The sequence below is a fragment of the Peromyscus maniculatus genome, chromosome 8 (genome assembly GCF_049852395.1).
Source record: "Peromyscus maniculatus bairdii isolate BWxNUB_F1_BW_parent chromosome 8, HU_Pman_BW_mat_3.1, whole genome shotgun sequence".
NCBI lineage: Eukaryota > Metazoa > Chordata > Mammalia > Rodentia > Cricetidae > Peromyscus > Peromyscus maniculatus.
Window position 1 is genome coordinate 56,072,866 of NC_134859.1, and position 15,770 is coordinate 56,088,635.

Here is a 15,770-nt window from a genome sequence, read left to right on the forward strand (position 1 = left end):
AGGGTTGAGACAGTGATACACATAGTAGATTTTTCACCTAAGTGACTTTCTGTCTGTGTCTTTCTCTCCTAGTTTTGGTGACTACTTTCATTGTCCAGTGGCCTGGGTTCACTGCTGGCTACTATCATCTACTCTTATCTACGATTATCTACTATTATCACACTTGCTGTGCTAGAGGACTCACCACTAACTCAGTTTTTCATATTCTTTTATCCTAATTGAAGAAATTAAGAAGGCATGTTATATGGTTCTATTTCTAAAACTCATACAACTATAACACACACACACACACACACACACACACACACACACACACACCCCCCTATCTCACTTTGGTTGCAGTGGTTGTCTGGCTTCTTCCTGGCTCTGTTTGTTATTCCCATCACCCCAGGACACATTTTCCACCTCTCAGCTCACCAGAAGCCACATAGGGCCTAGGTTGACCAGTAGGAGTTCTGTGTCCACCCCTTACCATGTGCTGGAGATGAGCAGCTGTGGAGTCTTTGCCTCCAGGGCACTGAGCTCCATCATCACCTGGTCACTGAGAGGTGCCTGGTCCAGCCTGCAAGCACAAGAGGGGGCTGTTTCTTCTGGGATCTCCCACAAGATCAGGAGGCCTCAGAGTCCAGGACCCTGGACTCTGTTGTCTGTAGATTGGGCCAATGAGGACCTTTATTAAGGGTTATTCTTGAGCCAAAACCAGGACAGAGGATGGAGAGTAGTGGGCTGAGTAGAGGGATATGTGTCCATGGCACAGTGTTAATGGGGTTGGTCATTGTGCAGGGAGATCTGTATCGAGGATGACCTTTGGGACTTTCCAGAGCTGAAATGAGGGTCTTGTCATTTATAACCCTCTCTCACAGGTCAGTCATTGGACACAGACTGTCCCAGGGAAGGGAGCATGGCCATAGATGAGGGGATTCTTGTTGGCAAAGGGCCACACATAGCCATCAGCATTCTCAGTAGCTGGAGGTCATGGCCATGTCCCCAAAGGTATTCTGGGCAGGTGTTCAAAGTAAACACATAGTGCTGGGATCATGGGTACTTACCTTGAGGGAAAGAGTCTTGGTTCCATTCTCACTTCCCTCCCCATTTACTTTAGTGCTAAGGGAGGAAGCCTTGTCCTTACACAGCAGGCACTACCTGAGGTCTGCTGGTCCCATTCTTGTGATCCTCAAGTTCCAGGATTTCTGGGTGTTAGGGTGACCTTCCCTGGGTTTCCACATACTCAGTCCATAACTGTAGCTATATCACTCCAATCTGTCTATTGTGAGGCACAGACAAGGATGGAGGGGAAAGGTTCCTGCACCTGTGAGAGGCTGTGCAGGTGCGTCAGACGCCAGCTCTGAACAGGCTCTTCAGCCTGTGAGAAACAGTCATGGCTGAAATCAGGCTGGGGAACAGAGGTTCCAAGCAGCTGGGCCAGTTTCAGCTCCCAGAGGGTAGAAAGAAAACCCTTCACTGCTCAACTGCTCCTGTGCATTCACAATTGAACCAGAGAGCTGGAGAGATGGCTCAGCGGTTAAGAGCACATACTGCTCTTCCAGAGGACCTGAGTTCAATTCCCAGAACCCACTTCAGGCAGCTCATATCCACCTGTAACTCCAGTTCTGGGGGATTTTGACTCCTCTGGTCTCTGTGGGCACCTGGACTCACATATACAAGTGGTTCTCAACTTGTGGATTTTGACTTGTGTGTGGGGTGTTGAATGACCCTCTCATAGTGGTTGCCTAAGAGCATTGGAAATATCAGATATTTACATTACAATTCATAGCAGTAGCAAAATTACAGTTACGAAGTAGCAAATAAATAATTTAATAATTTTGGGTCACCAAAGCATGAGGAGCTGTATTAAAGTGCCATAGCATTAGGAAATTTGAGAACCACTGACATACACATATACAAGGTTAATATAGTATAACAGCAATAATAATAGTAATAACAATAATAGAAGTTGAAGCAGAAGGCCTAACAGAGGGAAGTCCCAGGATATAGACCTGCTGGACTTCTGTTGGCTGGAAGAACCAGAAGACTCTGGAACCAGAAGACTCTGGGTACAGGGATCAGGAGCCTCTGTGGTTCTCTGAGCCCATGAAGGACATTGGCCAGCAACCTCTGGGAAGTTCACTAGAAACTGGCTGTGGGCTATGCTGGGGAGGTGGAGGGACAGGAGCTGGAAGAAGCTCAGAGACAGCATGAAGGGGCTGAGTGGAGGACCAGGGTCTCCAGGGCTGTAGTTTGGAGGTTTCTGAGCTGTGTGAAACTGTAGTTCAGGGGGAATGGCAGCATTTCTGGTACAGAGGACTGTCTCAGGCTGCTGTAGTGAACCGGGTGACCCTCCAGGGCTCCTGCCTCTTTCTGTTCTAGAGCTTTCCTGCTGTGGATATCGCTCTGTATAAATAAAATACCGATTGCCCAGTAGCCAGGCAGGAAGTATAGGCAGGACAAGCAGAGAAGAGAATTCTGGGAACAGGAAGTGCGTTTACTTGGTTGGGTCTGAGCAGCTGCAGGACTGGCGGGTGAGAGAGATTTGTCCTGACCGTGGGCCAGGCAGAACTGGAGAAAACTTCAGCTACACTTTCCCCAACTCTGCCTTTGTCTGGTCCCTGGCCTCAGCTTCTCACTTCTTTCTCAGGTCTTAGAAAACTCTCCTGAGCCATTGAATAATGTGGCATCTCTTAGAACATGACATTCTCAGAATACTGTTGACGCCATGGCATTCAGTAGAGCTTGTCAGTACAGAGTCATGTGCTGATGGGTGATTTATGTCTGTCTGTCTCTTTCTACTCAGCTTTAGGAGGATAGAGCCACGTGATTGTGATTTTATTCCTAGGGTCTGGAACAGTGCTTGGCACACAGGTGTCCTGATATGAACCACACACATGAATTTATAACTTGACAAATGATTGGAGCACTGTCTTGAGTAAGAAAAACCTGGGATCTGTTAGGATAATAGTCTTCCTAATGCATATGATTGCACTGTGCCCCACTACCTACTTGGTATTACCTTTGTTTTTACATATGTACATTTTATGTCATTATAATCCATCAGGTGGGTATGACACTCCATCTGATAGATGAGGAAACTGAGTTTTAGAGAAGATAGTGACTTGCTCAAGTCACGGGGTATAAGTGGCACAGCTAGTGAAGAGCCAGGGTGACTGTGCATTATCTGTCCCTTTTCTTTTCTATTCCTTGTAATCTAGTAATGCACCTGTGTCTCTTCCCTTGCATCCTGCCCAGAGGGAATCCCAGGGCCTTACTTACCACAGGATTCTGAGGTTGCAGGCAGGATTCTTGAGCTCTTCACACAGTAGCCTCACACCATGGTCACCCAGGTCATTCAGCTGCAGGTCTAGCTCAGTCAGGCTGGAGCTGGCCCTGAGCACTGAGGCCAGGTCTGCACAGTGTCTGAATGTGAGGCCACAGTTGACAAGCCTACATGGGAGATGCTCACCATCAGTTTCTCTAGGGCTCACTGCTCTTGGGAACTGAGCTCAGGTTTCCCTTCTTGAGCCCTGGCTGCTGTGCTAACAGTGCTTAGGTCTCCAGAGTGCCTTTTCTAGTCTAGGTGGATAATTCCATGCTTCCCACAACTGAGCTGCAGGAGCAATGGAGTACAGGTTGGGGACCACTTCTCTGCTGTGATTTGCCATGGCAGAGCTCCATGAGGCCCAGGACAGCTCACTGGTATATTTCAAGAGCCATCTGAAGAGATATTCACGAGCCATAGAATAGGGCATGATCTCACTTGTTATGTGAAATCTTAGTAAAGATGGAGTTCATATGTACAGAGTAGAAGGATAGTTATAAGGGCAGAGAGCAGGAGGGAATGGGGAAATGCCATTGCCTGGGCCTGGAGCTTTCTCCCCTCCTGCTTCATTTAGCTTCTTTCTCTATGTTCTTCAGCTCTCCTGTAGCCACTTCTGCAGTAGGTGGTATCCTCCTTGGGCTGTTGACAGTGACATCCTTGATGAACATCAGTCTTCATGATCCCCAAGAACAGAATCCCATTTGTTTATTATAGCCAATCTCGCATGTCACAGGTATGGTCAAGATAGTTTGGTGAATATTTGGTGAATACAAATCCTCACCCTAGACTCAGGTTTTGCATTTGATCTCCATTCCATCCATCCCTGCTTCTGGGGAGAACCAAGGCCAGACTTACCACAATGTCCTAAGGTGACATCCAGGGCATCTCAAGGTCCTACAAAGACTCCACAGTGCATAGTTGTTCAGTGGATTTCCACTTAGGTCCAGTTCCTCCAGGTTTTCTGTGAACTCAAGAGTGAAGAAGAGAATCTGCCAACTAGTATCTGTGATAGGGTTCCACCTGGACCTGAAGGAGAGAGATATGGCGGGGTGGGGGAGGCAATGAGGGATGTGAGTTGTGTGTTCATGGTGTGAGATTCACAGCCCTGCACAGCAGATTATATTTCTATCTGTCTGAGCACCATGCCTCAATATGCCATCCCCAGGATCACCAGCTTCTACATGTTCCTTTGCTCCAACATCTGGATCCTCTCCTCTGGGTGGTTCCTCATCTACATCCTTATCATAGCATGTTGTGTTCTCATTTTGTGTGTCTGTTTCTGACTCAGTCTAGGTGTCCCACAGAGTTTGAATGGGTGGTTGGCATAATTTCTCTCTTTTTTTTTTAACTCTAGAATGCCCAGCACAAGCCTGGCACAAAAGAGGACCTTGGTAACTCACAGTCTTCTTTTTGATGTGAATGTACCTGCTTTCTTTTGGAACAGAATTCTAGTCTCATGAAGGAAAACTGGAAAGGGGAGGTGGGAAGAGAACTCAGCAAAGGTGGCTGAGCATGACTGTGAGGGGATGTTGAGCATGGTCATAAACACTAAAGATGTGCTAGTTCACGTGTTCCCTACATCTCTACAAGCACAGAAGGCTGTAGAGAAGGGAGAGCGAATGAGACAAAAAGGGTGGGAAAGAGATCACTTCAGAGTGGTAGTGCCTTCCTTTAATGCAGAAAAATGGTGAGATCTAGGCAGCCTAAGCTACAAACCTGAAGGGGCTGGGAGCAGCTCCATGCCTGGCCTGTGCAACATTCTGTCTCAAACACTACAAACAAAACAAAAATAACAAACTCAAAAAACTACAACTCCAGAAACACAGATGAAAAGTGGCCAACTTTAACTGTAACAAAAAATATAGGCTATTTACTTCCAATGTTACAAAACCAAAGAAATGTCTAGAAAACCAAATACTAAACTTTGAAGGATGGTTGTTTTTTCTTTTAAAGGCTTTATTTACTTTTTACTTTATGTGTACATTGGTATTCCTGCTTGTCTCTGTGCATTATATACATGCAGAAGCCTGTAGAGGATAGAATCAGTGCTTTGGATCCTCTGGGATGGTAGTTAAAGGTGGTTGTAAGCCATCTGATGTGGGTGCTGGGAATGGATCCACATTCTCTACAAGACCAGAAATTGGTCTTAACCATGGAACCACTCCTCCAGCCCTAAAAGGCTGTTTTGATGCATGGCTAGTGTTTACACTGACTGAAAATGGAGTTTCAGCATGTACTAATTAAAAAAGCCTGAGGTGCCATTAAGAGTCTCATACATAGAAGCTGCTCACCTTGCTTCCTCTGATACCTTAATTCCCTGGACTGATCCTCTCCATTCCCTTGGCTTTGGCCAGTCTCCACTTCTGAAGTCTTTCCTTTGTGAGCAATGGCCTCCTGCTTGTCTCCCTGCCTTGTCTGGCTGTCTTTTCCTCTCAACTTCACTTTCTCACTAGCGGTTATAGCCTCTCCCTCTCCTATGAGGTTGTCCCAGGCTCCCAAGGCCACTGTCCTTTTCAAGCAGAATGGCGTTCCTGGTTTCTCTTGCCTTATCTGACCTGTCTCTGTACCTAGTTAGAATTCTTCTGAAGGTCCACATCAGACTACTTCTACTTGCAATGTCTGCATCAAGGTCCTTCAAGGCTTACTTGTATATAACCAGACACTTAGTAACAACCTTAAATGACTAAGAACAGGGAAACAGTCCAGTTGGCCAAGGTATTCTCCCTAGAGAATATCATGTTACTCAGAATGGTAACTAGACATTTAGTAGCAGGAGACTGTTGTGGATGATTGATTAATAAATAAAACACTGATTGGCCAGTAGCCAGGCAAAAATATAGGTGAAACAAAGAGAGAGAAGTCTGGGAAGCGAAAGGCTGAGGCAGAGAGACGCTGCCAGCCCCTGTGAAGAGAAGCAACATGTTAAGATACTGGTAAGCCATGAGCTACGTGGCAACTTATAGATTAATAGAAATGGGTTAATTTAAGATATAAACAGCTAGCAAGAAGTCTGAGCCATTAGGCCATACAGTTTGTAAATAATATAAGTCTCTGTATGTTTGCTTGGGTCTGAGGGCCGCGGGAACCGGACAGGAACAGGATAACTTCAACTACAAATGGTGCCCAACGGAGTTTGGGAGTTTCCACCTAAAACCTAAAAATATTTAATAAACAATTCTAAACACAGCCAAAACCAGGTTCCTGCTTCATGTCTCATACGGGCAGCTAAACACCACAACATGTGGGCTTGAGCTACAGAATGTCAGGTTCACAGTGGTGTGTGGGCTTAAATGCAGCATGGCGGATTCCTGCTATGGTACAGAGGCATCTCCAAGCCACACATTATACTACATGATAGATTTAGCCTTTGCTAATACAGACCAAAAAAAAAAAAAGAGGTTTCTTGACTACACACTGCTGGATAAAAACATAGACCCACTGCTTCCCAAAATTGGTGGTCACCATGGCTCCCAGCACTGGTGGTAAATTATCTCTACCATGTTAAAAAACTAAGTTGGGTAGAGCTAATAGCCAAGACTTCTGCTTCAATACTAGCTAGCTACTGCAGTTGAAAACATTAGGTTCACAATAAGACAGATTCAGATAAAATAGTTTACAATATATGTAAAAATGTACATAAACTTAAAAGAAAAAAATACAGGTATATAAAAAAGATAGTTTTAAAAAATAAAGACTTTAAAGAGACTATAAAGATACTATAAAAAATAAGCCATGTAAAGATAGATATTACACAGAAAATCTGGATTATGTTGTCTTTAAAAATTTTAACTTCAAAAAACATTTGATTATAAAAGCTGCTGAGTTAAACCAATATGTATATTTTAAAGATACCTTAACTTCAAAACTTGGATCTAAAGATATGTTGCTTTAAAAAGGAGGCTCTGCTTTTATTTCCACAAAAAAATAGGTTATGGACTTGTTCCAGATTAAGATACATCAGGTTTGACCAGCCAAGACCCCCTAAAAGGTCTCCGATAACACCATGGCCCAGATGATCCAATATCCAAAATGGTTTCAAGACATCTGACTCAGACAATACAGCCTCACAGACTACCCCATAATCCTAAAATTTTCTTTATGTCCCTATAAAAATACAGCGCCCTCACCCAACAAGAAGTAGTATAAAAAACTATGTACAAATTCCCAAATATATCAAGCTGGCTTTAAAGATAAAATTGGCTCACTCCTTCTCTAAACCCAAACATATTTCCTAGAAAAAAAAGGTTGAGAGATTCTTATGTCCCATATCAAAAGAGCCCTTTGGTGTGGGACAGAGAAAAACCAATATTTTTATTAATTCTGTAAGAAAATAAACATGAATATAAGATAACAGACACAGCATATCTCAGTTATATTGTAGAAATACACACACACACACACACACACACACACACACACACAAAGATTAATAGATATTCCCCAATTCTCTACTTCATGCTGTGTAGAAAATGGGATCTTGGGATTCCTAAATGAAGTATTTTGAATGAGATGTAACCAAGAGTCACAACATTTGAATGCTTTGTCCTCGATTGGTATTTAAGAGTGCTTGGGAGTGAAAGACCCTAGCCCTTCAGGCTTACACCCCCAAGCCTCAGGAAAAGAGAAACCTCAAGCACCAGGAAATGAGAAACTAAAAATCTAGTTCCAAGGGCAACCTGACTCAGCCACTACTCAATCACCTCTGTAACAATATAACAATGTAAAGAGATTTCTATTAAGAGATGTGCTCAACTGTGACTGGGAAAATTGCAAATGTTCCAGGGAGGACCTCCATGACCTGTATGTAAACTCCACTCCGTTCCTGATGCCCCCCCTTGAGGTTTCAAGAAAAATGTGCACACTGACATAACTGTATCCCCCTCTGTGATCACTCTGTAACCAGACAATTATTTTATAAAATTAGCTTCTAGACATAAATCAATCTAAATGACATTATATGGAAATTGTAATCTTGTGGGTTTTTCCTTTAAAAGCCCTTATGGGGCTGCAGTAAGATGTGACTCGTGCTCTTGGGAGCAGAGTTTGCCCTTCTGTACAGAAGCTTAATAAATCCTCCTGCTATTGCATCAACTGGACTGGAGTCTGGGTTCTTGGGGCACCCACTTGAGACCCTAAACTTTGGGGTCCAACAGGGAGGTGTGGCTTTGTGGAAGGAAGTATGTTGCAGGGGACAGACTTTAAGACAACAAAGTCTTGAGCCATTCCCAGGACACTCCTTCTGCTTTTTGTTTGTGGTTCAAGAAATGAGCTCTCAGCTGCTGCTCCAGTAACATCCTTTCCCTCTGTCATGATGAACCCTGATCCCTCTGGACCATAAGCCCAAATAAACTCTTCTATAAGTTGTCTTGGCCATGATGTTTTTTATCACAGCAACAGAAAATTAACCAACACACTAGGCAATCTCTCTATCAATGAGTTCCATCCTTAGCCATTAATATTTTGAGACAGTGTCACACTATGTAGCCTAGGCTGGACTAGGTCTTCTGACCTTCTTGCCTCAGCCTTCTGAGTTTGGGATGACAGGTGTGCATGAACAAGCTCAGTTAACCCAATTCTTAATGCTGTCCTCTCTGAGAAATGGAATTCTGATTGGTACTAATTTAATTTGTTTTGATAATTGATACATCCTCACTCTTATACAACAAGTATGTTTAATAATAATAATAATATAATAATAATAATAATAAAGTCAGTTTAATTAGGTCATCCCAATCATAGAAAATGAGTCACTGAGACAACTTCCCATATGTGTGTAACACAGTTTGATCATCTTTGTGCTCTCTGACCCATTTTATCTCCTCTCCTCTTCCTGTTCTCTAACAGTTGCTCCACTATTTTTAAGTCATTTACTTTTCATGTGGGCTTTTACTGAGTTGTTTAGATTGGTGTCAAAGCCAGAACTCTAGAAATCTCCCTGTTTTAGCCTTCTGAATGATGGGATTTCAAACTTAGGCAGTATGTCCAGCTCAGGTTATCCAGAGAAAAACTTCAACGTGTAAAAACAGAAGACTCAAAGAAAAACATTTGTTCACCCGAGAATCTCTCCCTTTCTGGTCCACTTGAGTGAGCATTCCCTTCCCTGATACCTGGTGTGTGCCTGATCAATGCGAAAGTCACACCCTATGTAACTAGTGCACTTGACTGCCTTAGCTCCAATTCTGAGGCCCCCATAGCAGCAACTGGATTTTTCCTCCTGTCATAAAATGAGTGCTTACTGAATATTGATGGTGTGAGTCATCTAGAGGGGAGAGAGATACACCCTGATACTGAGTCACCAATACAGCACAGTGAAAAGGGACCCTGGAAGGGGAAGTCTTTTCTTGCTGCTGGGATTGGCAGGAAATCTTCAGACTGAGTACCAGGGCCATGCTGCCTTCATTGACACATAAAAGAAAATCATCTGGGCAGAGAAAACAGGGACTCTTACACATGTGCATTCTGAGGTGATGGGTGAAGACCTCATGGCCAAGGTCACAGTCATGGGGGAGGGAGGATGGTGCCTGCAGGAGCTGAACGAGCAGTTTCTCAAAGAGAAAGCATGGTAAGAGAGAATCAGTCATTGTGGGCCATTTTACCTTGTGAAGGGTGAAGAAGATTTGAATCAGAGAAGGTGTGTGGCCCTCACCGAGGCAGAGGGTAAGATAAACGCTCCTAGCCTCATTGCATAGTCAGGCACAAAGTGGCAAATAGAGAAAGGTGGCCAGATTCAGCAATTAGATGTCACTGGTGACCTGTATCCTGCTGCCTTGGAACCAGCTAAGAGTGCTGCTGGTGCTCAGAACATGTGTGCTCATGGGAGCAGCTGGAGAGAGAGGGCTGTGTCTGGATACTCACAGAACCATCCTGGGGGCTGTCAGGGTTGGTCCCCGATGTCCATCCCAATTCAGCTGAAGCCTCTTCACATGGTGGCTGTACTTAATGCAGAAAGTGACCACCATGAGCTCCACATCTGTCTGGACCACCAGGTGCTTCACATTTGTCTGGAACACTGGGTGTGTCATATCTGTCGGATCACACGCCTTTTTTTCTTGAATATTGTGCATCACCTGTGTCAGGAACTCTTCATTCTGAGTCTCATAAAAACAATGAAACAACCCCAGAGAATAGAGATGTTGGTACTGGGGCAATGCTCTGGCTTTATCCAGCATTTCCCACAAGGTGTACAGAGGCAAACGGGTAGTTAAGATCTTCCCCATTGCATTTACCCCTTGTTCACTTAAAAGGCCAAATAGGAAGTGTATGGTGGGCACCTCAAACAGGTTTTGTCTTCCATACACTTCTACCAGTGTTTCCACAATTCTGTAGTTTTCCATATCACCACATTGCTCCTCATTATTTCCCAAGATGCAGGACATTGCTGCAAAGAACTCTTGGAGACACAAGTGGGCAAAGCTGTATCTCGGAGAGCTGGGCTGCTTTTGAAGGACACCAATCTCCAGGAAAGTGTCAATGACATCCTCAGATAACCCTTGCTCCTGGAGATCTATCTCACGGAACAGAGTCCTTCTTTTGCAGATGCCCTCAGCAGCCAGTGAGCAGAGTCTTCTGAGCTGGGTTCCCAGGGCACTGTCTGGGAGAGTCTGGAAAAGGTATTTCAGGCAGAGAGCTGTGGTTGTCTGTGAGGTCAGTGAGAGGTCTCTCCCCTGCTCCATCTGCTGCTTCAGGCAAGTGCAGACCAGCCAGGATACCCAGGGCACCAGACACAGTGTTGAGAGCACTGGGTTTGAGTCAACCAAGCTATAAGCTGTAATTGCTTCTCTTTGCTTTGTGAAATATTTGTAGATATATTCCTTCCGTCCAGACTCAGAGAAGCCCAGGACTTCCACCCAATGTGGCTGCTCCAAGGAAGGAATGAACTTCTGGAGATCTATGGTTCGAGCTGTGAGCAGCAAGGAAGCCCCAGGAAGTAAGGATTTCCCGAACAAACTGCCCAGCAGTGTGTGCACAGGCTGTGGCTGGCTCCAGTGCAGACAGAGCTCAGGATTCTGCTCCTCCAAGACCCATGCTGGCTCATCTATGCCATCCAGGATGAAGAGCAGCTTCTCAGGGTGAGACAGGATCTTCCTAATGGGAGCTCTGGGTGCAGTCTGGTCTTTTGCTATGAGCTCAGCCAGACTCAGCTTCTCGCACTGGGCCAGCTCTCTGCAGCTGAAGTAGAAGACATGCTGGAAGTGATCCCTGTAGAGCTGGCCTTCCTCCCATGCTCTCTTCATCTTCCTGGCCAGCATTGACTTCCCAATCCCAGCAACCCCTTCTACCACGACTAATTTAGGCCTCTTCTGGGTATCTGGGCTTGAGCGAAATAAGTCTTGGATCTCAATCAGATGTCCTCTCTCTTCTGCTACACATTCATGCCAGCTTTCCCTAACCAGACTCTCCCAGCCTCTTGGGCAAGATTTTTGTAGAAGTAGTAGCTGTGTGAAATTTTGGAGCAAATCCTCTGTTTCCAAGGATTCGGTTTGGTCAAGATTCTCTCTTCTTTCATTTTGATGTTCTTCTGAAGTGATTCCTAAATAAGGGAGAGAAAGATGGAGCATAGGTGCACACAGTAGTTTATTCTTTCATTCCTTTCTTCCTTCTTTTCATTCTTCAACAACTGGACATGCTTAGGCATCTGTCTAAGCTGTACAACAGACTTTCTGTGGGCAGTGGGATATTCTGAACAATGCAGAGCAAAGAATGGGAGCTTTAGAGTAGAAGGTTCTACTTAAAGTCTCCACTTGACCTATAATATGCTGCAAGACCTTCATCTACACACCAGATATTTATAAATGTCTTACTCTGTGCCTGATTTGCTCCTAGGGCTGAGAATAAAGGGTGAATTCACACACACAACTTTGTCTTCATTCAATCTATGGTATAATCTAGTAGCTCCACTGAGCTCAGTCTTCCCACCTGTAATTTGGGGGCTGTGGTCTCTACTGTACGAAGTCATGGACTATTGGGGGAGATTACAGACAGTGGAGTCAATGTCTGCTCCTGACAGATCTCATTGGCCTCCACCATTGCAGTGCTGACAACATTATTCTGTAAGTTCTGAGATTCTTGGTCTGTTGGGATGGTCTTAGGATGCCTTAGAGTTTATATTCAGGACATGGACTTGTCCTTGTCCCCAAAACTGGCAGTCCCCGGCTTATTTTTTACTGCCTTCCAGAGATAATTGGTAACAAGAAACCTTGTTTGTGGCTACTGTTTGGATGTTTTTTTTGTCCCCACTGAAACTCAGTTGCCAGTGTAGCAGTACGGGGAAAAGGATCTAGTGTGAATGTTTGGAGACATGGGGGCAGGTCCCGTATTAATTGATCAATACTTTCTTTTTTTAGGAAAGGGCAAGCTTTTGAGGGAAGCGGTTCCCTTTCTCTCTTGAAGGTACTGACTTGCCTATATAATGTTTTTTCTTAAGCTGAGCAGTCATAGTCTCTACTAGGACTTCCCATCTCCAGAACTACACTTTAATATACATGTTCTAAACAAACATACAACAAAAACCCAAACACCACTGAGCATGGTGGTGTAGTCCTGTAATTCATCACTCAGAAGATAGAGGCAGGAGAATCAGGAGATCAGGGCTAGCTTTTTCATATGGTGAGTTTGGAAACTTCCTAACTTACAATCATCAATCTGTCAACCAACCAACCAACCAACCAACCAACCAACCAACCAACCAACCAATCAATTAATCAGTCAGTCAGTCAACCTTTCAATCAATCAAACAAACAACAATAACAACAATAACAAATGTTACCCAGTCTCTGTTTCCTGTCCTGGCAATTGACAACAACTAACATACTTGCTCTTGATGTCACCTGCCCCACCGTTCACCACGAACACTTTGCTGGCTTCCTCCCTCCTTCCCTACTCTCCCTTCCTCCAACCAGTGTACCTAAGGAGTCCTCTCTTCACTTCTGGACCTGACCACAAATCCCATCTTAGCATCTTTAGAAGGGACTCAATATAAGGCAGATAGGAGGATGCTCCATGGACCAGAACCCAAGTTCATACCTCAGTACCTTCTGGTTGCCCAAAATACAAGGCAGCTGCCTGTCATGCCTTGGCCAAGGTGCTGAAGAAAATTTGGTTAGGGTACAGAGTGTAGCATCAGTTCATACAATTAGCCCTTGAGAGACTAGCTTCAGGGGCCAACTTGCCTCTGAGATCAGAATCTACAGATCTGCTTTCATTGTCTTCTGTAGGACGACATCTAACTGAGTGCACCAGGCTGGCCACTCATGTCTGTGGCCAAGGTCTGCCTGGCTCAGGCCATGTCTGCCCCAGGTGTAAAAGGATGGCTCAGTTCTTCCTAGGCGATGCTCTCTAAAATCTTCCAGCTGGAATGTATGTGTTACCAGGTACACATATAAATCCTCTTCAGTTCTGTCACACATCAAAAGCAACTGGGCAGCAAGATGGTTCAGAAGTTAAAGAGCTATCAGCAGACGCATGTGGACTAGAATTTTGGATCCCAGGACACCATGCACATGCTGTGTTTACACTGTGGTACTCCATCACAGTCCAATTAAAAAATGGGCTAAAGAGCTAAACAGAGAATTCACAAAACAAGAATCACAAATGGCTGAAAGACATTTAAAGAAATGCTCAACATCCTTAATCATCAGAGAAATGCAAATCAAAACGACGCTGAGATACCACCTTACACCTGTCAGAATGGCTACGATCAAAAACACCAATGACAGTCAATGTTGGAGAGGATGTGGAGCAAAGGGAACACTCTTCCACTGTTGGTGGGAATGTAAACTTGTACAACCACTGTGGAAATCAGTATGGTGGTTTCTCAGAAAATTAGGAATCGAACTTCCTCAAGACCCAGCCATCCCACTCTTGGGCATATACCCAAGGAATGCTGATTCATACCATAAAGATACATGCTCAGCTATGTTCATAGCAGCACTATTTGTAATAGCCAGAACCTAGAAACAACCTAGATGCCCGTCAATGGAAGAATGGATGGAAAAAAATGTGGTACATATACACAATGCAGTACTACTCAGCAGAGAAAAACAATTCAAGCATGAAATTTGCAGGCAAATGGATGGAACTAGAAAAAATCATCCTGAGTGAGGTAACCCAAACCCAGAAAGACAGTCATGGTATGTACTCACTCATAAGTGGATTCTAGATATAAAATAAAGAACAATCAGACCACAACCCATAGAACCTTGGAGGCTATATATATAGTATGGAGGTCCCTAGGACGACTGTGGCTTATAATAAATTTCGGTTTTACTCAATTATTGAAAAAAATAGCCAAATGAATGGAAACACATGAACTGTGAACCAAAGGCTGAGGGGCCCCCAGCTTGATCAGGCCCTCTGAATAGGTGAGACAGTTGATTGGCTTGATCAGTTTGGGAGGCAACTAGGCAGTAGGACCATGTCCTGTGCTCATTGTATGAGTAGGCTGTTTGAAACCTGGAGCTTATGAAGGGACACTTGGCTCAGTCTGGGAGGAAGGGCCTGGACCTGCCTGGATTGAGTCTACCAGGTTGATCGCAGTCCTCGGGGGAGGATTTGCCCTGGAGGAGGTGGGAATGGGGGGTGGGCTGGGGATAAGGGGAGGGGGTGGGAAGGTGGGAGAATAGGGGAACCCGTGGCTGATATGTAGAACTGAATGGTATTGTAAAATAAAATAAAATAAAATAAATTAAAAAAAAAGAAAATGGGTTTTATGTGTACATTGGAAGAAAATTGGGTTTTGTTTGAATTTTTAGGCAGTCTGACAATGGAACAACTATATGAAAATATTAGTATTGTTGGAATTATGCAGTTTATCACTATGCTTATCCTCATTTTACAATTTAAAAACCTAGTCAATTTAAGTGCCAGGATGACAGCTTTAGAAAAACTTGTTAAACCTGTAAAAATTCAGACAGAAGAAATTAATAGTGAAGTTGTTTCAAGTTTGGATCATAAGGTTACAGAAAGCAAGCCTGTTTTTACACAGTCACCCTTAATTTATCCTGTAACCGTACAGCAGATGCCTGATCAAATGACTACACAAAATATTTGGGCACCAATTGAAATGTTGGATTTAAAAAGGTTTAAGGAGGCAATAGTATCTTATGGCATGCATTCCCCATATGTAAAGCAAATGTTAAACTCTTGATCAACATATAATAGGATTGTACCACAGGACTGGCGGGACCTTGTACAAGCTGTTCTGGAATCCAGCCAGAGGCTTCAATTTCTAACTTGGTTCAAGGATGAAGCTAAAAACATAGAAAAACAATGGAGGGACAAAGGAATACAAGTTTGCCAGGATCAGCTTATTGGAGAAGGCCAATATGTTTTAGTACAAACACAATGTTTATATGATGTCCAAACCCTAATTTTATGTCGAATGGCAGCCTTGAATGCATGGAACAGAGTTGAGGAACCAGGAAAAAAACTGAGTCATTTACAAAGGTTATGAAAGGCT

At 44.0% G+C, this 15,770-nt stretch overlaps 1 protein-coding gene across 9 annotated transcripts in view; it reads right to left on the minus strand.

Moving 5' to 3' along the window:
• The window catches only part of LOC102915530 (NACHT, LRR and PYD domains-containing protein 1a-like), an 88,966-nt gene that overhangs the window by 25,987 nt on the left and 47,209 nt on the right, over positions 1–15,770 (minus strand). For all 9 annotated transcript variants that reach the window (XR_013041722.1, XM_076542787.1, XM_076542793.1 and 6 more), the window contains 4 exons: positions 10,169–11,843; positions 4,169–4,339; positions 3,268–3,438; positions 473–562 (listed from right to left, as the gene is read on the minus strand). Coding sequence is in view for 8 of the 9 variants with exons in the window: in XM_076542787.1 (XP_076398902.1) it covers positions 473–562; positions 3,268–3,438; positions 4,169–4,339; positions 10,169–11,843 (2,107 nt within the window). In the remaining variant the exon portion in view is untranslated. The remainder of the gene's footprint in view (positions 1–472; positions 563–3,267; positions 3,439–4,168; positions 4,340–10,168; positions 11,844–15,770) is intronic.